This window comes from Thunnus albacares, chromosome 6 (assembly GCF_914725855.1).
Source record: "Thunnus albacares chromosome 6, fThuAlb1.1, whole genome shotgun sequence".
Classification (NCBI taxonomy): Eukaryota; Metazoa; Chordata; class Actinopteri; order Scombriformes; family Scombridae; genus Thunnus; species Thunnus albacares.
Window position 1 is genome coordinate 12,161,977 of NC_058111.1, and position 20,782 is coordinate 12,182,758.

General features: G+C 38.5%; 2 protein-coding genes across 9 annotated transcripts in view; both read left to right on the plus strand.

The window, feature by feature from the left end:
* Positions 1-5,422, plus strand: part of pitpnm3 (PITPNM family member 3) — a 100,449-nt gene extending 95,027 nt beyond the window's left edge. For all 4 annotated transcript variants that reach the window (XM_044354625.1, XM_044354623.1, XM_044354626.1 and 1 more), the window contains exons 18-20: positions 129-257; positions 412-812; positions 2,477-5,422. In XM_044354625.1, the coding sequence (XP_044210560.1) occupies positions 129-257; positions 412-741 (459 nt within the window). In that variant the 3' untranslated portion in view covers positions 742-812; positions 2,477-5,422. The remainder of the gene's footprint in view (positions 1-128; positions 258-411; positions 813-2,476) is intronic.
* A 10,252-nt stretch (positions 5,423-15,674) lies between these two features.
* LOC122984602 (multidrug and toxin extrusion protein 1-like) lies at positions 15,675-20,468 on the plus strand. 5 transcript variants are annotated; one of them, XR_006403927.1, is made up of 18 exons: positions 15,675-15,936; positions 16,330-16,431; positions 16,684-16,752; positions 16,856-17,004; positions 17,126-17,168; positions 17,259-17,303; positions 17,443-17,540; positions 17,641-17,738; positions 17,846-17,959; positions 18,118-18,185; positions 18,368-18,476; positions 18,570-18,645; positions 18,752-18,821; positions 18,925-19,057; positions 19,194-19,288; positions 19,461-19,568; positions 19,797-20,311; positions 20,361-20,468. XR_006403927.1 is itself a non-coding variant. In XM_044355168.1 (17 exons), exons 1-17 carry the CDS (start codon positions 15,763-15,765, stop codon positions 20,085-20,087), a joined length of 1,842 nt encoding a protein of 613 aa, XP_044211103.1. In that variant the 5' UTR covers positions 15,675-15,762; the 3' UTR covers positions 20,088-20,468. The 5 variants fall into 5 exon arrangements, 4 of the variants coding, with proteins under 4 accessions (XP_044211103.1, XP_044211104.1, XP_044211106.1 ...); XM_044355168.1 differs by having other exon boundaries at positions 19,797-20,468; XM_044355169.1 differs by having other exon boundaries at positions 15,678-15,863; positions 19,797-20,468.
* The last annotated feature ends 314 nt before the right edge of the window (positions 20,469-20,782 follow it).

Here is a 20,782-nt window from a genome sequence, read left to right on the forward strand (position 1 = left end):
CCCTGCAGTGAGCTCTCCACTCGTTTCCTCTGCATCACTCTTTTTCAAGCTCACAGTGTTGTAGCCTTGGGTTGTGCTGCATCGAAATGCCGCTCACATCTTGAACCGATTATTTCCTCTCTCACCAGTGTCACATTAAGATCAACTCTGCTTATGGCTCCATGAAGGACATCTCTGTTTACAACATGCTCGGCCTCAGCCCCTCACAGATTTATATTGTTGGCAGACCTTCGAAGAAGTACCAAAGCCAGTGCCAGGTAGGTTTTATCTGTGTCTTTCATGTCTTCCTTTAATAGCTTTTCATTGTGTTTCTGTCTGTTTATTTCAGTTAAAGAGTTTCAGTTTTCCTCTTGGTTGTTCTTACTTACCTTAATCTTTTTACTGCTTCCTTTTCTCTGTGTGGTATGGTAGTTCCTGAGCGAGGGATACGCAGCGCACCTCTCAACCCTTCAATTTGGGCACAGAGCCAGACCCAAGAAATCCCCTTCAGTTCGTATGGTCTTAAGGAAAGGCTCATTTGGTCTCTCAGCGAAGCCTGACTTCCTGTGTAAGCGCACCCACCTGCGCAGGACCATGTCTGTCCAACAACCTGACCCACCATGCACTCCAAACCCCAAGCCTGAGCGAGCCCAGAGTCAGCCGGAGTCAGATAAAGACCACGGGGGAGGAGGAGGCGGAGGAGGAGGTGGACAAGGCGTGTGGGGACGGGCCTCCATACATCGTGGAGACACCACTCCCTGACGTCAAAAAAGTGATGGAAAGATTGCAGGAGGACAGAAGAGAACAAAGGGGTCTTAGTATCCAAGGCCAAGGTTAGATCTTACACTTTTTAATTTTTATTTTTATTTTTTTTATAATTTGGGTCTTATTTTTGTAGGTTTGCCAACTGTTTTTAGCTGTGGGAATGCAGCTACATTGCTAAAAATAATTCAGAAACGGCAAAAAACAGAAGAAACAATCAGACTAATATAGAGATTTAGAAAACAAAGGTGAATGGTAAAAATTATTACCCAAACTGTCAATAGTAAACATAATCACAGATCACAGAACAAGTTCTTGAGATTAAACGTCACTTTCAGTTTTATCTCCAAATAATGTGGTTTAATCTTGCTGAGCAGTTCACTTGTTGACAACCTGTCTGAACGTCCGAATGCTGTCAGACTCAATGTCTTGGTCAGTACAACGTTATCATAAATGATAGAAATGATGACCAAAACCACAAAGTTAAGACCCAAGTTGTAAGATCAGCTTTACTTGCAAATTTTACTTGCAAAACTCTGTGCACCATGTTTGATGTCACTACTCTGACTTCTGTTACTAACACTGTTGTTTTGATAGGACACATCAGTGGAAGGCTAAAACCAAATGCTGAAATGGCCCAATGAAGCAAATTATTTGGATTTGTATAAAACTGATTGGTGGTTTGCCAGATGGTGTTCATTATAGACAGAGGGATAAAGAACACTGTAGATGCACATATAAACAAATTGGTTACATTTTGAAAATGCCAGAACAGAAATACTGTCAAAACCCACCAATTAGTTTCTTGATTTATACCAGTGTGGGACCAAAATAGGGATGAAATGAGTAAACATCAATGAAATGGTGATATCTGAGTGCGCTCCAGACATTTTTTGCACAAAAGGGGGAAAAAAGCACCTATGTTGTGCAAAGCAAACACCTTTACCTCCTGTTCTGATCGTGCAGCAGCTTCCTCAAACAGCCTCTGATCAGACACTAATAAAGACCATCAAAGTGCTTAAGATTGTCACAGTACGCCTCCTCATATTGCAGATTAAAGTTTTATTGTTTCCCACACTGTCGCATTAACGACAGCAAACAGTAATACACTATTAATAAATCCTTGTTGAATAATGTAGCCTTTCACCTTTTACTTCACTGCATTGTCTGTTAAACCAGTAAGAGCTTGAGGCTCCACAAAGCATCGACGCAAACACAGATTGATTTTGCTCGCTACTGTTCAGTTCCGGCAAAGTCAATAAACGTCTAACTTGATTAGATTTTGTTCTTTGGTGTACCTGATACATTAGTGTCTCCACACTTTCAGTTGCATTATGGTTTTTTATAAATAAGATTAAATTAAAATGAAAATAAGATGGAAAGGAACAATGAAAAAAGCAAAGAAGGAAGGAGAGGAAAAAAAGTAACAAACAATGAGTGATCTTTCTCGATGCTGACAAGTACATTTTCCTGTGGCGACCTGAGTGAAAAATTTTATTATTTCAGCAGCTCCCCAGGACAACCATGATTATGATTATACAAGTACTGATGCTTGAAGCCCACTAATTTCTAGTGTTGGAAATATTGTCTATGCAATTATTGAGACTGAATCTGTGTCATTCTGAGAGCTTGTAGGAATAAATATGCTGATACAGAACACACAAACACTAATCAGTGTGTTATCATTGTCTCTAATGTGGTAGACTTCATTCATTTTCCTCTCTCATATTTGCAGTGTCACCTCTATCTACTGTACATGCACATCGGATCCTCAGCTGATGTCCCTCACAGCTCACCTTTATCTCCTGCTTGGCCCTCTACACTTTACCTGTTCAGCCCTTTTTCACGACCTGCCCAGCGGATAATGCCCCTTAGTCTTTGTGCCTGAAATTTTAAGCCGGGGGATGCCAATGATTTTTGCAAATGTCTGTGTCAAGCTCATATTGTGTCTATTGTAAAATCAGAAGAATGTACTTCACATAGTAAATACACACATATTCATGCACACACACACACATACACACATGCTTCAAAGGATAAAAATGTAGCGACAGTGTAGTGACCTGTTGAGACTTTATCCCAGCCCGAGCAACAGATTTCCAGATGCTGCACCACACACACTCCTGTACAGACGGCTGTGCTGACAGGTGGTCATGTTGACTGACTCCTGTGATAAACCTCCAACGTTGTAAATACCCTACACACATCATCATCCCAGTGTGGGCCTCTGGACACAGAAGCACTGTGACATTTAGGTTCAATCTATACACGAGCTCTGCAATCTGGAGCCCGATCAGCCGACCTGGCCCAACACCGGTTTCTGCCCCTCCATTTCACTCCCACTGTTAGATGTCTCCCTCACATTGTGGCTGGCTTGCTACGCCTCCCTCTGCCTCTCCTCAGCCAGTCAGGCAGAACACGCCTCACGACAGCCACCTCAGACTGGGTCCACAACTACTGTTGCACCGTGGTGTGCACGGCTCAACCCCTGAGGTCACATTTGCACTATCGAGGTACATTGCAGTGGCTCTCGATTCAGTTGCATTTGTGTTTTGTTGTATTTGTAGATTTTGTTTTTTCCTGCAGATTGTGTGCTGTTGCTGCCTGTTGGGTACTGTGACTACTGGAGGATTAAAAACAAATAGTTTGTAGGACAGTGTTGATACAACTGAAATAAATGTTTACAGATTGATAGACACAGTTGTAAAATGTAATCAGAACTTGTTTATCTACATAATTGAAATGACAGTTTCATTAATATTGGAATGGTAGCTTAGTTGCTTGGTAGTTGCAGTGGCTTGCAGGATATTGTACATTGGACCCTATGCCAGTTGAAATTCCACTAGGGTGCCCTTGCATCCATTTATTACAGCTGCACTGGAACCAATAGATTTGTGATGAAATCTGATGCCGTCTTGTGCACTTGAGGTTGAATTGAGTCTTACTGTGGCCATGTTAAAACTCTGTGCAAGTCAAACATATTTTTCTATGAGGAAATATTGTAAATAGAAATATTTTCAATGTATGTTTTTGAACCTTTTGTTGTTTGACTTGTTGAACGGTTAATTTTTGCCTTAAATCGTATTTGATGTTGTGTAGAGATACAGAATTATTTTATTTGTTTGACCAAAGCATATGAGTTTTACTGTTCTTCACAACAAAGTGCATTTTATAGTTGATATTTTGCTTTGACATGTTTTAGATACTGTATGTGTGTGTGTGTGTGTGTGTGTGTGTGCGTGCGTGTGCGTGTGAGTGTCTTGGTGTTTGTTGTGGAGTTGTATTTCCTGTGAACATGAAGACAGCAGAGGACACAGCGAGGCTGATGTTAATATACCTGCGTGTTCTCACTGCAGCTCAACTACTGCCGGCTTTTCAAACTGAACATGTGTTTTTATAGGTTTGGATTGAAGTAATGTGTCGAAGGATTACTTAGTCAAAGTTTTTATAACTGCTATGAAAGAAAAGGGGCTTATGAGTTCTTAGGGTGTATTGATTTAACTGAAAACCTGCATAGAGGAGTGGAGCATGCAAGCCAGGAGGGAGCTATCTTTAACTCTTTTTCTTTCCCCTCCTGTACACCATAGGTGTTCCAGTAATTAGCTATTTGATTACTACCAAGTATGTATGACTCCCTGTAGTGCCGCCCCTGTAATTGCAGTGCACCAATTAGCATTCCTTGGTAATTGTATACTATTGTAAAAACAATATTAAAATACTTAACTTGATTTTTGTTCTGCATTTAGATTGTTAATACTGAAACATTGTTATCCAAGCAACAAGATGATCATTCCCATCAGTGTAAACACAATAATCAAAGTGACTCCATCAGTCTGTATAACACGTAGTGATATTTTTCTGCCATGATGATGCACTGGAAGAGTGAACTATTTAAGCTGGGCAGTATTTCATTACCACAGTGTTAGTAAATGGCAAATAATAATGATCTAATGGTTAAATGGTGATTGTTCTGGGCATGTTAATTATTTGATATTGTCAAGTTATGACTATCAGTTGTTTGTGGTACACTTAACCAACAGTAGAATAGTTATTTGTTAGTAAGTGGTGAATATTAATTTGTGGACATGAAGTCGACCACAACATGTTGAGTAAAATCTGATTCAGTTCTCAAAGTTTATGCTAAAAGTACTCTTACTTTTACTTCCTTCACTGGGATTAATGGAAACTGACAAAGCATATAAATACATATCAGTTTCATTTTAGTCTGAGAACACCATGATATATTGTTTAATGTATAAATCTACTGTATTTACTGAGAGATTGAAGTGTTATGCAATTGTTGTCTTCAAATAAATATGATTAACCAGTCAATAAATACAAATTAATGTTGCCAAATGATTAGTATCCAAGCACCAAATCATGATTTAACTATTGGGTATGATCTAATTTGCCATTTATTAACACTTCTTATGACTTATAATGTAAGCTTTATAACATGGTGTGACCGTTTGTTTTGTTTTTTAAAATTGTTTATTTGTTTTTATTTTTGTGGTCTTATGAGTATTTTTTCAATGGCCTTTTGACCAATGAGGAAACAACACCTGCTTTCCCTGCAAAGATAATTGTTTTGTACAGAACTCCTGTGTTGATGAACATGTTATTGTGTTTATTGGACTCAGTCCGTCTTTCATTGCATAAATAAAGATATTTCACAGTTGAAGAATTTAGTTTTGCTCTAGGAGCATCTTATTATTCTGACCCACATGCTCCTCATCTGCAGAGACGGAAGCTGAATCACCTGTGATAAGCTTTTTTTTTTTTTTACTTCAAGGACAGGATTTTTACTGTAGGGCATCAGACTTGACTGTGATATCCTCTTATTTATATTTTTATGGCTTACTGGGTCGTAAAGTCAAAGAAGTCTAGAAATCTCATTCCAACTTTCCTTTTTCCCTTTCTTTCATTCACCTACTAAACCATCTGATCTATAAATCAGCTGGTTTAACTTCACACTGATAGATTATAGACATTAGGGAGACTGTGCTGTTGCAGCCACAGCTGGCCTTATTCTGCCTCACAGAATCATCATAGCAGCACTTATGCGTTGCCAACAGGCTACAAACCACCGCTGAATGCTGGAAATCAAACACATCCTCCATTCATGGCTCAGTGCTACACCAGACTACAAAAAGAGACATCATTTTCAGGCATGCACAAATCTAGGCTACTGTAATATATTAATTAGTATTGGTTAGATAATTTGGTCAACTGCTGTTTGTAGTGACAAGAGTGAACTTTCATGCTCAAGTAGACGAGATGTTCTTAAAAGTGTTCAGAAACAAGACTAGTCCACAGCCATGCTGGCTCTGTGAGGCTACATGTAGGCTCAGTGATGCTTTGACCAAAATGCTAATGTCAGCATGCTAACATGCTCACAATGACAGTGTTAACATGCTGATGTTGGCAGGTATAATGTTAACCATGTTCACTGTCTTAGTTTTGCGTGTTAGCATTCTGACATATGCTGATTAGCACTAACCTCAACGTACAGCAGAGGCTGATGGGAATGCCAGTTTTGCAGGTATTTGGTCATAAACCAAAGCACTGACATTTGGTTTAAGTCGAGGGATCACCAAAGTTATTACAATTCATCCTAAAGGGGGACATGAGTGTGTGTACCCAATTTCATGGCGATCCATCCAATAATGGTTGAGACATTTTACTCAAAATGTCAACACAAAGTCAGGGGATCACAAAAAGTCAGTATGATTCATTGTCTGGAAACCATGAATGACTGTACAAAATTTATTGTTGTTCAGATATTTCAGTCAGACCAACCAAAAAACCAACATTTGCTATCCTGACACAACCACTAGTGTGATTAAAAGTAAAAATATGAACATATAGACTTTCATGAGAACTGAGCAAACTCCATCTGCTGATGATGAAGATCATGCAATATGATCAAATATTCTAGAACAGCTACTAAATGGACCTTGTGGTGAGATTATTTTGTCAACTGCTTTTATTTGTTATAAACCCACGTAGTGACTATAATGTAAGAATATGACAACAACCTTTTAGCTGCTCAGTCAAAAGTATGCAGTGGTTGAGTTAGAGGTAGATCATTATATAAAACACAGAAGTGTCAATAAAATGGAGATTACTCACCTGTTGAGCATGTAGCTGTTTAAATCGTCCACATTTTTCTAGAAATGTGCCATTTAACAGATCACTGAGCAGATCCTTAAAATAGAACATATTTTGTCAAATTGATGAATTACTTTGATCCCAGTGGAGGTGACGAGGACAATGACCTCTGTCTTGGATCTGTATAAAGTGTTTTATCTCACCCCAGGCAACTGCTATAATGAGTTGGAGCTGTGATCCTCTAAGCCACATTTAAACATCATTAGTAACATAGGGTCTGGGAAAACAAGCAATAAATTGCTCCCTTGCAAAAGGAAGGGCTGCTGCGTGGTTTCTTATACTGCAAGCTTCATGATTCATGTGAATGATAGTCAAAGTCAGCCATAATGAAAGCTTTGATTCAAATGATTAAAACTTAGCAATCGTTCCTGGCTCACAGTGCTCTTAATTTGTGTCTCTATTCTTGCTGTTGTTTAAATGTTTAAACAGTTTAAATGCACTTTCTTTCTTTTTTCTCTAGTAATTTGTTTTTTCCCCAAAGTCACTTCAGCTGATCAATATTTTGAATCAAGGTAATTTTCCTTTGAGACTCTTTAGTAAGAGTGCAATACTGCTACTTCACTAATCAGCTAGGTGCTCAAGTAATGAGAGCCAGAGAACGAAAACATGAAAAAAAAATAGCTTTATTCAACCAATGCTTTTTTTTTTTCACTATTTGTCATTTGTGTTGATAGCAAAGGCAAATAAATATCTCACACTTCACAAAACAGACTCTGAGGCCAGAATATCTTTTGGTTGAAGTTCAGAACATCAGTTTCAGAACATTGCATGATCTGCATCAGCAGCAGGAGTTTAAAAGGTCCTTAAAGTGCTTAGAAAAAAATTAAAATTAAATTCTGTCACAGCTGGGCAAACTCCCAAACCTGCTGATGGAAACCATGTGATATAATCGAAAGCTCCAGAAAAAGCTACTAAATGGAGCTCGTGGTGAGATTGATTTGTCAATTGATCTTTGTTTTTTGGATCACTGCATTGTCACTAATGATTCAACATTTCCCGATTCTGATCCCTAAAGGGCTCTGATTCAATACTTGACACATGGTGATAACTATGGTGATATTATGTACCAGGGATAACTGTGGCACTAAAAGTTTAGTTTAGTTTAGAGTGAAAGAAGTTACAACTGGGAGCAGAAACAGTATATTTTATACACAGATTAAGAAATTGTACTTCAGTGACATTTGATCAGTCACATTTGGCTGATACCCAACACTTTATTGCCTGAATCAGAATTTAAACTTTGTAAAACATGTTTATGTCACATACACAATCATGTACTACACACACATGCATTCACATATACACAGTCTGTATTATGTGTTATGTTGTTTTTATCCTGAATCTGTTATTTGTTTGTTAAGTTGTTTTAACCTGCATTTTAAAGCCTAACCAAGGACAGAGCTGCAAATTAGCAGTATCCAGAATATACTGTACACTCTATACAGTACATCTGTTGCATTGCATCTCCTTATTTAACAATGTTTATCTGTCAATAAACACTTAAACTAATCAATTAATAAGGTCAGTGCTAATGCTCAGTGGATCAGTGGATCATGCATGATTGTCATACTTGCTTTTATAGTGCCATCATCTTCTGAATATATGAGGCTCCTTTTCAGGTCCCATGGCTTGTCTAGAGAAATACTGATGGGCTTAAATTGGGAATCAGTGTTTGCTTTTGATACAGGGATTTAGGATTCAGATGATGTGTTTAAAACCACTTGAGTGGCTTCGTCAGCATTAGTACTACATACTGCATTCTGAGGATCACTGATAACACTTTGCTCACAAGACATGCTACACTATGCTAATATGCTCATGTTAATGAGCATATTTAACATAACACACGTAGGATATGGAGCACTGTTCAAACAGTACAACATAATGCTTACATAAGACAGAAACTGTCATCCTCACGTACCTTGTTTCATGTAGTTTATGCTCTGCAATACAAAACAAGTCTGTTACCTAGCAGCAACTTAACACTTACCATGACCTCCAGCTCTGCTCAACAGCAGCGCCACTGAATCAGCCTTATTGTTATTCCAAAACAGTAGACCGAGCTTTAATTTGTCCTGTGATCTGGTAGGTGATTTCTGGATGCCAGGGCAGCGATGAAGAATGCATTCAAATCTGAATAGATCAACAGTCCAGAACAGCCCAGAGACAGAGAGGAAAAGATACAGAGAGAGATATTTGTTGGAGCCAGCCTGGTTTCTGCACAACAGGAATATCCTCAGATAGTGTAAATAAAACAAGCACAGATTCTTAACCAAAGCGCATTCCTGAGCAAGAAGAGACAGAGATAAGCTTTTGCTCCTCTGGAAAGCTGGCATGAAAACACTTCTACTGTTGAGCTCATACCAGGTTTATTGTCAACATCAAAATATATAAAAATCTGTGTTTTTAAATCTTTTAAAATTGCTTTAGTGTAGTAGTTACTGATTTGTTATAGTAAAAGTAATAATATAGTTTATTGTTTCCATGGTTCCAGATTGCTCTTTGACCTCAGTTGTCTGCAGCCAGGGTACCACTGCAATAAATAGTTTAGCTGTCTGGTGAAAGTCGAGGAAATGACCTAAGGATGCACTGCAGCAAGATTAAAAATAGGTCTTAAAATTATTCTGCACAGTATTAGCTAGAGGCTTGGTGGCAGGGATGCGTAAAAAATCCTGTTATGTTAGCCTGCACACAGCCTCTGAATTCAGTTCTGGTCACAAGAAATAATAAAGAATTTTGAAACCCGCTATGTTAGAATACTTTCAGGGATTAAAAAAGCAAAAAACAAAAACAAACAAAAAAGAAACAATCTGTTGAGAAAACAATTATCTAAAATGCCCTGAGGAAGAGGGGGTTAGATGCCTGAGCCACATATCACTGCTCACAGTGGCATCAGATGTGACAGGCTATGTAAGTAAGTAAGTAAGTAAGTAAAACTATATGTATATAGCACCTTTTTTAACCAGGTTACAAATAGCTTTATATCAACACTGGTACAGAAAGAAAAAGAGGACACAAACACAAAGCACATACAATATATATATATATAACACATAACACACATATGAACACAGAAAGCATACAGCAACCAGTCACCACCCAGAGCATACCCTTGAAGTTACCCCCATCAAATGGGAGGGGGGACATTGTTCCAAAGCCTGGGTGCCAGAGCAGCAAAAGTGCAGTCGCCTTTGGTTTTTAGTTTGGCACAAGATATGGCCAAAAGGGTTTTGGTTGGATGACCTAAGTGATTAAAAGAATCTTAAAATTGATCCTGATCTCCACTGGCAGCCAATGCAGAGAGGCTAAAATAGGAGTGATGTGAGATCCACAGCCAGTCCTTGTTAATAGCCTGACTGCTGCATTTTGTACGAGCTGAAGATGTGCCAGGGCAGCAGGAGAAAAGGGCATCGCAGTAGTTGAGATGGAAAAAAATGAAGGCATGAATGATACATTCTAAATCAGAAGCTGATAATAATGGTCTGATTTTTGCAATGTTCCTGAGTTGAAAAAAACCCAGGATTGAACCAATTTGTTGACATGGTGTTCAAATTTCAATTTAGGGTCAAATATAATGCAAAGATTCCTAGCGTTGGTTTTGACATAGGAGGAAAGTGGGCCAATTCACTGAAAAATGCTATTTGTAGTATTTTCAGAGCCAATAATGAGAAGCTCAGTTTTGTCAGAATTTAGGTGAAGAAAGTTGAGATAAATCCAGTCCTTTATCTTGGCTAAACAGCTGTGGAGAGTGTCTAGGTTGCTAAAATCTCAAGCTCATCTGGTTTTACTGAAAAATATAGCTGAGTGTCGTCCGCATAACAATGATAGGCTATACAAAAGCGACTGGTTATCCAGCCCAAGGGAGGCATATACAGAGAGAAAGTAGTAGGACTGAGGATTGACCCCTGAGGCACCCCATATAACAGCGGAGTGGATGAGGACACACAGTTACTCATTGAGAATGGAAAACGTCTCTAGAGCTTTCCCTGAGATACTAATGCATGTATTTAGTCGATTAATGAGGATGGAGTGATCAGTGGTATCAAAGACAATGCTCATGTCAAGTAAGACCAAAATGGAGTGTTCCCCCCTATCAGCCTGCACAAGGATGTCATCCTTTACTCTTAACAAAGCAGTTTCAGTACTGTGTTTCTGGCAAAAGTCAGATTTAAATTTATCAAAGATATTATTCCCTTCATCAACTTGAAGAAGCTGCTCAGTGACAAGTTTTTGCAGTACTTTGGAAATGAAAAGTAATTTTGAGATGGGTCTAAAATTGCTCAGAATGGATGGATCAAGGCCATTTTTTTAGAAGGGGCTGGACACTAGCTGTCTTAAATTGATCAGGGGCATAACCATAACCCTTTTAAGAGTTTGGAGAGTAAGATATCAAAATGACAGGAAGGCAGGCAAAGATGAGAAATTGCCTTCATAAGTTTGTTCATGGTAATGGGGGCAAAATGGGTTAGTAAATTTAAAACACTACTAGATGGATTAGAAGCGGAGGATGGAGGCAGTGGGAGCAGGTTGTATAAGCTGATTGATTGTTCTAATTAGAGCCCAGGGATTGTGTTTATTAGTAGCAATTAAGTCTGAGAGGTAAGCTGTTCTTGTATTCTTGATTTTTTGATTGAGGAAAGTCAAAAAATCTTTCAAGTGTAGAAACTGAACATTGAGTTTTGTCTTTTTCCATCTGCACTCAGCCCTCCTGCAGTCCTGCTTACAGCTACAGATAGCATCATTTATCCACGGAGATGATTTGGTGGCTACTGCTGACCTGGTCGTAATAGTTGTAATGGCATCTAACACAAAGGAACACAGGTTATTGAAATTATTGACCAGATCATTAATGTTAGAGGGTTGAGTAGGGCTATTATATAAATCAGAGAAAATAGATGGGATCTTTGAGGCAGACTGGTTATTAAACATGCAGGAACATACTGTTCGTTTGTGAATCGGAGAAGTTGCCTGGATGCAGGAGTCAAATAGAATACATTTATTATCAGAGACAAGGACAGTCAATGACAAGGAGTATATAGTCTGACCTAGAGTAAATATGAGGCCAAGGCTGTGTCCCTTCATAGCAGAGCTGACATGTCTCACTGCCATCATTAACCAAAGTCATCAATATTTAACTGAACTTAATGGCAGCTCTGGGAAAAGGTGGTTCAGGGCCTTTCCTGCTCCTTGTGTTTAGGGGGTTTATGTGACTTAAAGAACTTAAACCAATCTTTTTTAACACAGAATATTATTCAATGTTTTATCTGATTTGTTTTTTCAGCGTTTGCACTTCATTTTAAATTCACAGCGGTGAATCGAGGCATCTTCTATTTAACTTAGTAGCTGATTAACACAAGATCTGTTTTACTTGAGGTATTGTGAAAGACAAAATGAGAGTGAATAATTGAAAGAGAACCAAATGAATAAACAGCACGAGCCTCCTGAGGGGTGTAATTCTTTTAAATATGTATCATCAATAGAATAATTCATTCCACTGAAAGCAAGATTTGGGTTTTGATCATTTCATCCACCTGGAGAGGAAAGCAGCTTTTTTTGGTTGTTTTTTTTTAGGAAGTAAGGATTAAATTGAGATACTGTTGCTCAAATAATGTTCAGCCAAGATAAACTTGGAAGCCTGGAAACTTGGAAGATTAATTTTTAACTTTGAAATTAGTTGGTTGAGTTTATAAAGCATCTTTTGTATTCGACAGTGAAACTTTGTAGTGATAAGGAGCTGGAGTATCATGGATATCTAACATAATACTAAATTACTTTGTCCTCTGTGCAGATGACCCAAATAACTATAAAGTTTTGTAAATTGACAGAAGGTGTACAGTGTGCCCAGAGTATAAGTCAGCAGTATATACATGTCCTGCAGGCTGTGGTTTTTCTATCCCTCTACCCTATGGATTTGCATACGCAGGGCATGATGGCACAACCTCCAACCAAATCAATGAATGAATGTGCATCAATGAAACAACAATTATATTTTAAAATTAATGTTAATATAATGAATTTTGCCAAGAAATCATTTGATTTAAAAACTATTTCTAGGGATGATTTTCCTATGTAGAGCTGCTCCTGTGAAATTTAGTAATGACATGGTCTTCAACAAAGCTCAGCTATATTATACAGTTCAGTACAGCACAGCTCACCAGTCAACATTTCACCATATCTATTTCCTTTTCACTTAAAATAAAGTAAAAGTACAAACCACAAAATTGAAATAAACAAAGGTTGGGTTGGTTGAAAATGCTTCTCACACAAAACAGCAGCATCTGAACCAGATTACATTGACCTCCTTACAGTAATTACATTTATTGTTTATCTCAGAAGATGAATGCTAAGCCTGGTGGTCAGAGGTGTAAACACAAATAAACACAAATGCATAAATAAAGAACTGAAAATGGCTTTTACAATTTTCAATAGCATCTTTAAGTGCCATAGGTTCTGCAAGATGATTGATAAAAAGACTACACATCACTTCAGTACATGGTCCATGTCCTGCTTTGCGTTTTCACCATCATCTTAAATGACTCTTCAGACACATTTTCTTTTAACAGAAGCAGACACCAAAATACTGATTCTGTAATTCTGTATCTGACAAATTACTTGTCTTTTGTAAGTGCTCAACTAATTTCTATTAATTCTTTCAATTTTTTTTTTTAACTGTGTCACACTGCATAGCATTCAGGCAGCATTTTGAAAGAAAGACAAAACTAACCCTTTTTCTAACTCTTTGTTGTGTGTACTTACATAACCATCTATTGAGGATTGAGTAGAGAGAGAGAAAAAGGGGAAAGGAGGCATGGAGGAAGATACAAACCGAGAACACAGAGCGATAGGGGAAGCGGTGATATGAGGTGCCATCTGATGGACTGAGCATACACAAAGGCAAGAGCAGTGTTGGGGAAAATAACAAGTGACAGATAGAAATCAGTGGCAGTGCTACACATGGTGTCCGTGGCACTCATTCCAACAGGCTGATTGATTTAGCCAACATAAAGCCTAGAGGGCTTTGGGTTGTCACACTAAGGGGAGCTCATTGCCTCTCAAACGGAAACTGAAAGCCTACAAGAAAGAGGACATGCAGAATGAACAGAAATGTCACGTATTGCTCACCCTTGTCTGTTATCAGAGAAAGCTAGTTTCATTCAAACAAGGTGTTTTCAAACCACTTCTCCTCCGTTTCCTTCTGGTCTGTGTCTTAAAAATAAATCTGTCTTTTTAATATAGTTTCCTAAATATAGTGTGAGAAGAATAATGCATGGCCCAGTGTATGAGCTCACTCAATTTTATGTGCATAAAATTATGTTTTATTGCACTGTCTCACAATATTTTTACAGCCACATTATGCATTACACCCTAAATTTAGAGTGTGTGTTTTTTGCAATACCATCATGTGTTCTTTGTCATAAAGTCACAAAGAGATTTATTTTTTTAATACAGACATGCTAGGAAACCTTAATTATTATAATTGTTTTATTTCTTACTGTTATTTTTAAATGCACATTACCTGCTTCAGCTTACTGAAGGACAGGGAGAAACCTTGGGCAGTTTATCGTCTATTAGGAGGATAAAACTCCCATGCATAGCTATGGGTTATTCATAATACCTGTAACATTTAATTTGCATGTCTTTGTACTATTCATGGGAGGAAACATGCAATATCTAGGAGAAAACTGTAAAGACTGTGGATCTACTGTGAGTCTTGGTCTTTCTAACTGTGCTAAGCATGACACCCATCATTCACACATGTTGTTATTCTCTGAAACATATCGTTTTGTTAAAGTACAGGTTCACAATTTTTTAAGTCTGCCCAAAAACAAAAGTCAGGTGCCCAAATAAACACTGACACATGTTTTTCTTGCAATAATAATTCCACCTGTTCATACTGACCATTAGTCAGTCATTAATGCATTTACATTGTAGGTGATGGTGGATAAAATCCAAAGATCATGTTTGGAGCAGCACGAAAATCTTTAAATCAACAGAGACATTAGTGCGTAATTTTACTCCTGCACAAATTTATTCTCAAGCATCTGAAGCACCACCGCAGGTCTTATGTGGGAATATGTTTTCTATCCATTAAACTGGAGGCATACTTGCACTGATATACACTATCACTCCGCTACAGATGGTTAGTTGAATGGGTTTTCTGCCTGATAGCAGCAGAGGGCTGCATCTCATTTTGGATGTTGCCAGAGCACTGGCTGGTTAACCTTTACTGCTCTCCAGTAGGACACTGAACCATATGACATGTTAATGTTTCATATTCCCAAACACTTTAATGAATGTCTGCCTGAATTGACGGAGACTGGTTGGGCTGAGTTCACTTCTTCAAAGGAAACCTTCACAGTCATTAAAATGTAAGAGATGTTCATAAATAATTATGACTTCATACCCTCTGTCTGTTCACATATCATATCTGAGGTAGCCACAGAAGTACACAGAGGTAGAATGAGGGCAGGTTATGGTTATTTAGTATGCCTCCCATGTAATCATATATAACGCCCATGTAATCATTCACTCAGTGAATGAAATGGAATGCAAAAATACATTTTAACTAAAATTGAATTTGGAATGAAATTGTAAATGTAGTCTATGTGCACTTCTAGTGGCCACCTGGAAAGCAGAATTCATGAGTGACTCATGAAATGAAATCTGCACCATGTTAAAAATGCTATGTTTCATTTGGTTTACATCATGAGAAATTGTCTCAATGTTTTGACCACAGTGTTAAACCTGACATGCAATTTGTGAAACTAACCTCAAGAGAATTAATTAGTAACCTTTAAAGGTGTTGAAATACTAACAGAGGTGAATTCTGTTCCGGAGAGCATCAAAGATATGTACATGACTGAAGGGACAGACGCTTCAGTGGAAAGACCTGCATCAGCCTCTGGTCCCGCAGACATGGAGGGGTCCAGTGACAAGTTCTTCTGCTGCAGGTGGGTGCGTCACAGGGTTCCACTGGCCCACAGAGAGGAACTATACCACATCCTGAGGATGACAGGGCCCCTGGTAAGGTTTGGCATGTTTACCTCCCTTCTACATATATGAGAAATTGGGTACTAGGATCAAGGTTGTCTTTGATAATAAGCTCATTTTTACAATGGAAGAATGATGAAAGCGATTTTCCCAAGAGATTTTTTAAACTGTCAACAAAAAAAATGGACTTTGTGTTTTAGAAGCAGGAATCAGTCAACCAAAAACAGGGTTTGGCAGGTTTCAAACAGTGACTGAACAATGTTTGCAAGCTGCCAAAGTGATGACAGTGTGACAGCTCATTTGCTAAGCCGTAGTGTGATGGCTATGATTTATAACTGCAGATTGTGTTTACTGAAATTTAACAGTGCATTACCTGTGAGCTACTAGTTGTACCAACTACACCATTGTGGATGTTTTGCTTTCTAGCTGCTCTCTCGAATCCTTCATTACCTGCTTCCATTTGTGGTTACAATGTTCTGTGGGCGACTGGGAAATGAAGTGATGGCTGGCTATGGATTAGCTTCTGCTGTAAGTGGTCATCTGTATATTCCACTGAGTTGTGGAGGTGGAGACATAATTTCAAGGGAGCTGGTGGAGGGAAAATGAAATATCACAACTATGAACTCACCTTCCCTGGGTAGCTTTTACAACTCTCCAACAATCCTGATGATTTAATCAATATATGGTACATTTATTGTTATGAGTCATAGAAATATTTCTTACATCACAGTCCTAAAGTGTATCGGACCAGTTCAAGTATGTTTTTCATATTAATTTCAGACCATTAATGTCACCACTGCAGCAACAGGATTGGGTCTGGGGCTGGCATGTGATACTTTGGTGTCTCAGGTCTGGAAAATAAAATCTTCTGACGCAATGATACATCACATTGACCCTCAATGCCAACTTTTTCTCACAAAATTATTAACATTGTCACTATGCTGTTGTGCAGACATTTGGTGGTAAGAACCTGCTGCGGGTGGGAGTGATCCTTCAGCGAGGCATCATCATCCTGCTGCTGTTTTGTTTGCCCTGCTGGGGTCTGCTCATTAACTCCCAGGCCATCCTGTTGTGTCTGGGTCAGGACCCTGAGGTGTCCAGGTAACAACAAAGTAGTTTCTATTGTACAGTGAAAGTTTCTTCCCATAACTGAGGTTTTGAGTGGCAGTGTACTGTATATCACCTTAAACAGACAAGTGCATGTTTGTCTTTTTGATTTCAGAATAGCTCAGCTGTATATTACAGCATACCTTCCAGCAGTACCTGTGAGTTGTGACTTATCTTTCACCTACTAATACTTTCCCTCAAACCATGAATATCAAGAGATTTTTTTTATTGTATTTTTTGTCTTTTAGGCAATTTTTCTGCATCAGCTGCAGGTGTCTTATCTGCAGAACCAGGTGTGCAACTGCCCTGTAAACATAATTTGGCCTCTTATTTCAGAGAATCAAAATATGTTGTCTTAATTAATGTAATTACATTTCTGAGGGGAAAGGCATAAGTGGTACTCATCACATCTTCTGCTGTTTCTGTTTTTAGGGTATAATATTACCACAAATGTATACTGCTGCCATGGCAAACATAGCAAATGTGGTGACAAACTATGTATTTCTTCACTGGCTGGGTCTGGGGGTTAGGTATGTGTAAACACACATATGTCAGTATAAAATGTACATTTTACTAAAACTGGCATACACTGATATGAATGTGTTTTGTGTGCATACATCTGCCTTACAGTGGATCTGCAGCAGCCAATACCCTGTCTCAGATTTACATCTGTGCTTTTCTGTTTGCTTACATTTGGTGGAAGAAGCTCCATGTAACAACATGGGGAGGTGAGGGATGTGATACTTGTAATCCTTCTCTGCTTACATGCAGACATACACTGTTCATCCTCCATCTTTTTCAGATGACATAATTAAGTGTCTCTCTCCCCCTGCAGGCTGGTCTGTAGAATCATTGCAGGAGTGGGGCTCCTTCATGAAACTGGCTATTCCCAGCACACTGATGACATGTTTTGGGTGGTGGGTTTATGAGTTTGGGGGATTTTTTGCAGGTAATTCGAATATATTTTATAGATGTAAACCATCTACAATATACAGTGAAATTTTATTTTATTTATGCCTATCCCAAAGCTCACCGATTTGATTCAACAAGCATGTGATACAAACTTTGAGTCATGACTGTGATGTTTTCTATTTCTCTAATGATCAGGAGTGCTAAGTGAAGATGAGCTTGCAGCCCAACATGCTGTGATGATGGTGTCATTCATAACCTACATGGTATTGTGTATTGACTGTGTGTCAGAGCATCACATTCTCACTCTTCTTCACACACATCTCAGTCTCCTTTCACAATTTATAGTTGTAGTTTAGTTTCTTAACGCTCTTTTGCATTATAATGTTCCTACTTTATGATTCCTGGCTGTATTACTTTTACTTTTTCCAAAATTATGAATCAATAGTTCCCGCTTGGTATTCAAGCTGCAGCGTGTGCCCGAGTGGGTAATGCTCTCGGTGCAGGAGACACTGCCAGGGCGATCCTCACCAGCAAAGTATCCCTCTCTCTCGCAGGTCAATTTGAAATATATTCAGCTGTTGTTGCTTATAAATAATAAACCAGCATTTAATGTTTTAATGCCTTGTTTGACAGCTCCTCTTTTCCAGGTGCCTTTGGTGTTGTTGAAGGTCTTGTGCTTGGCTTCACTAAAGCAGTGATTGGCTTCTTGTTCACCTCTGATGAGTGAGTCTCCACAGCTGCACGCTCATTTCAATAACTGTAATACTTAATGTGATTGTTAGAGCACAGGTGATACCTGCGGGATCTTAATTATAAAACTTCATTTCAGGAAGATCATAGGCCTTGTCTCTGACTTGATGAGTGCTTATTGTTTCCTTCAGCTCTTTGATGGTCTTGTGGTGAGTCTCCCCAGCTGTTCTTGTGTTCAAAGCAAATATATTTGTATCATTCAATAAAGTGAGAACACATGATAATTAGACATGTGTCTTCTTTCCATCCTAGTGTGTGTCAATGGGCATCTTCTTGGGCACGGGCAAACAGAAGATACCAGCTGTGGCTAATTTCATTGGATACTACTGCATAGGACTTTCACTCATTGTTACTTTAATGTTTGTTGCAAAACTGAGAATTATAGGTGATTACTTGAGGAGATCATTTTCTGTTGTTGTCAGAGGCATTCAAGACAAAGTAATAGCTGCATAGGAAGAGCATATTATTATAAGTAAAGCCTGCTGTGTCCTTGACAGAATAATCTGTCCTTTTCTCCACAGGTTTTTGGCTGGGACTGCTCATTTGTGTAATTTTACAGTCCACCTTCTACATCATTGTCATCTTCAAGCTGAACTGGAAGAGTATGACAGAGGAGGTATGCAAGTAGCTAACCTAATGATCAGGGTCCTGTAGGGCCTTGGCTGCCTGGACAGAATTTGTTTTATTTTTACAGCATTTGAGATAGATCATGCTTTTGATAGTTGTGTGTTACATGTAGAATAAAGAAGGACACTGACAGTTGAGTTTCTGTATCTGTTTGTTTGTAGGCTGTGATACGAGCTCAGAAGAAGACACATGTGCCATTATTAAACACAGCTGTCCTGTCAGACGCTGCGGGTACCAACACTGCTGGTCAAACAGCAACTAATGGGAATGTAAGTGATCTGTCAAACTTAACACTAACAACAGAAATGCCTTTTTTGTAGCTTGTTCCACATTTTTATCAATTGACTTTTCTACTTTGTTTTCTTGTTGTTAACTCATTTATATTGGACACTTAAGTCAAAGATACCAAATATCGAATAACTATAATTTGACAGTGCCTGCTCTCCCATATGAATTAACTAAATGAAGTAACAGGAAATGTAATACTGTCTCCCAAGTCAGGGGATGGCTACATGTCTGTGAGTACCGAGCACCACAATGGGGACACAGAGACACAGTGTGGACATGTGGTCCAACAGGTGAAGGCTGACCGTCTCTCCATTACCCAGCTGATCCTCAGACGAGGCCTCACTATGTTTGTGGCTGTTGCTCTTCTGGCTGTGGGAGCATCTGTGCACTTCCTTGTGCCTTTGCCAGAGATCGTGACTTCAGAGGCCAACTTTACAATGGACTGGATCAATACTACATATACCCCTGATCAAATTCTCTCTACTGTGCTGGACTCCTGAGGAGTCAGGACAACCTTGAGAGCATTGATCATAAAATCATTGTTCATGCTCAATGTCATAAAAAAATAAAATGTTATGCTCTCTTGAACTCATCATCTTTGATATTAAGTGGCTGAGTGCAAAACAGTGACAGATTTGCTGAAAATGAATGAATGATTTATTTAAGAATATTTTGCTGTAAGAGATTATTTCATTGTTTGATAATAGATAATTTCACTTTTTAGGTTTTCTCTAGGTTTTTGCTCAGCTGGGAATATAGCTGTGTGTTGTCAGCATAGCAATGAGAGATACTGTATTTTCTATGAACAGACCACAGTGGAAGCATGTATAATGCAAATAACATAGGACCTAAAATAGAACCTTGGGGCACACCACTCCAAATAGTAGCAGAAGATGAAAAATAATTGATCATAACTGAAACTAATCCATATTGTAGAAGAGACACAAACTAGTATAAGGGAGCATATTACACATCTGAGACGGTCAAAGAGTATAGGATGTTTGACTGTATCAAACATAGCCGAAGAGCCCAACAAAATTAAAACAGCATGGAGCCTCAAGACAGTATAAGTCATTTGTTACTTTAAGAAAGCCAATTCAGTACTGCGAACTGTGTACTGAATTTGTCCAAAATGTTGTTGCATTGTATAAAAGGGACAAATTGTGAGAAAGATAAAAGAAATTACTCAGAAATG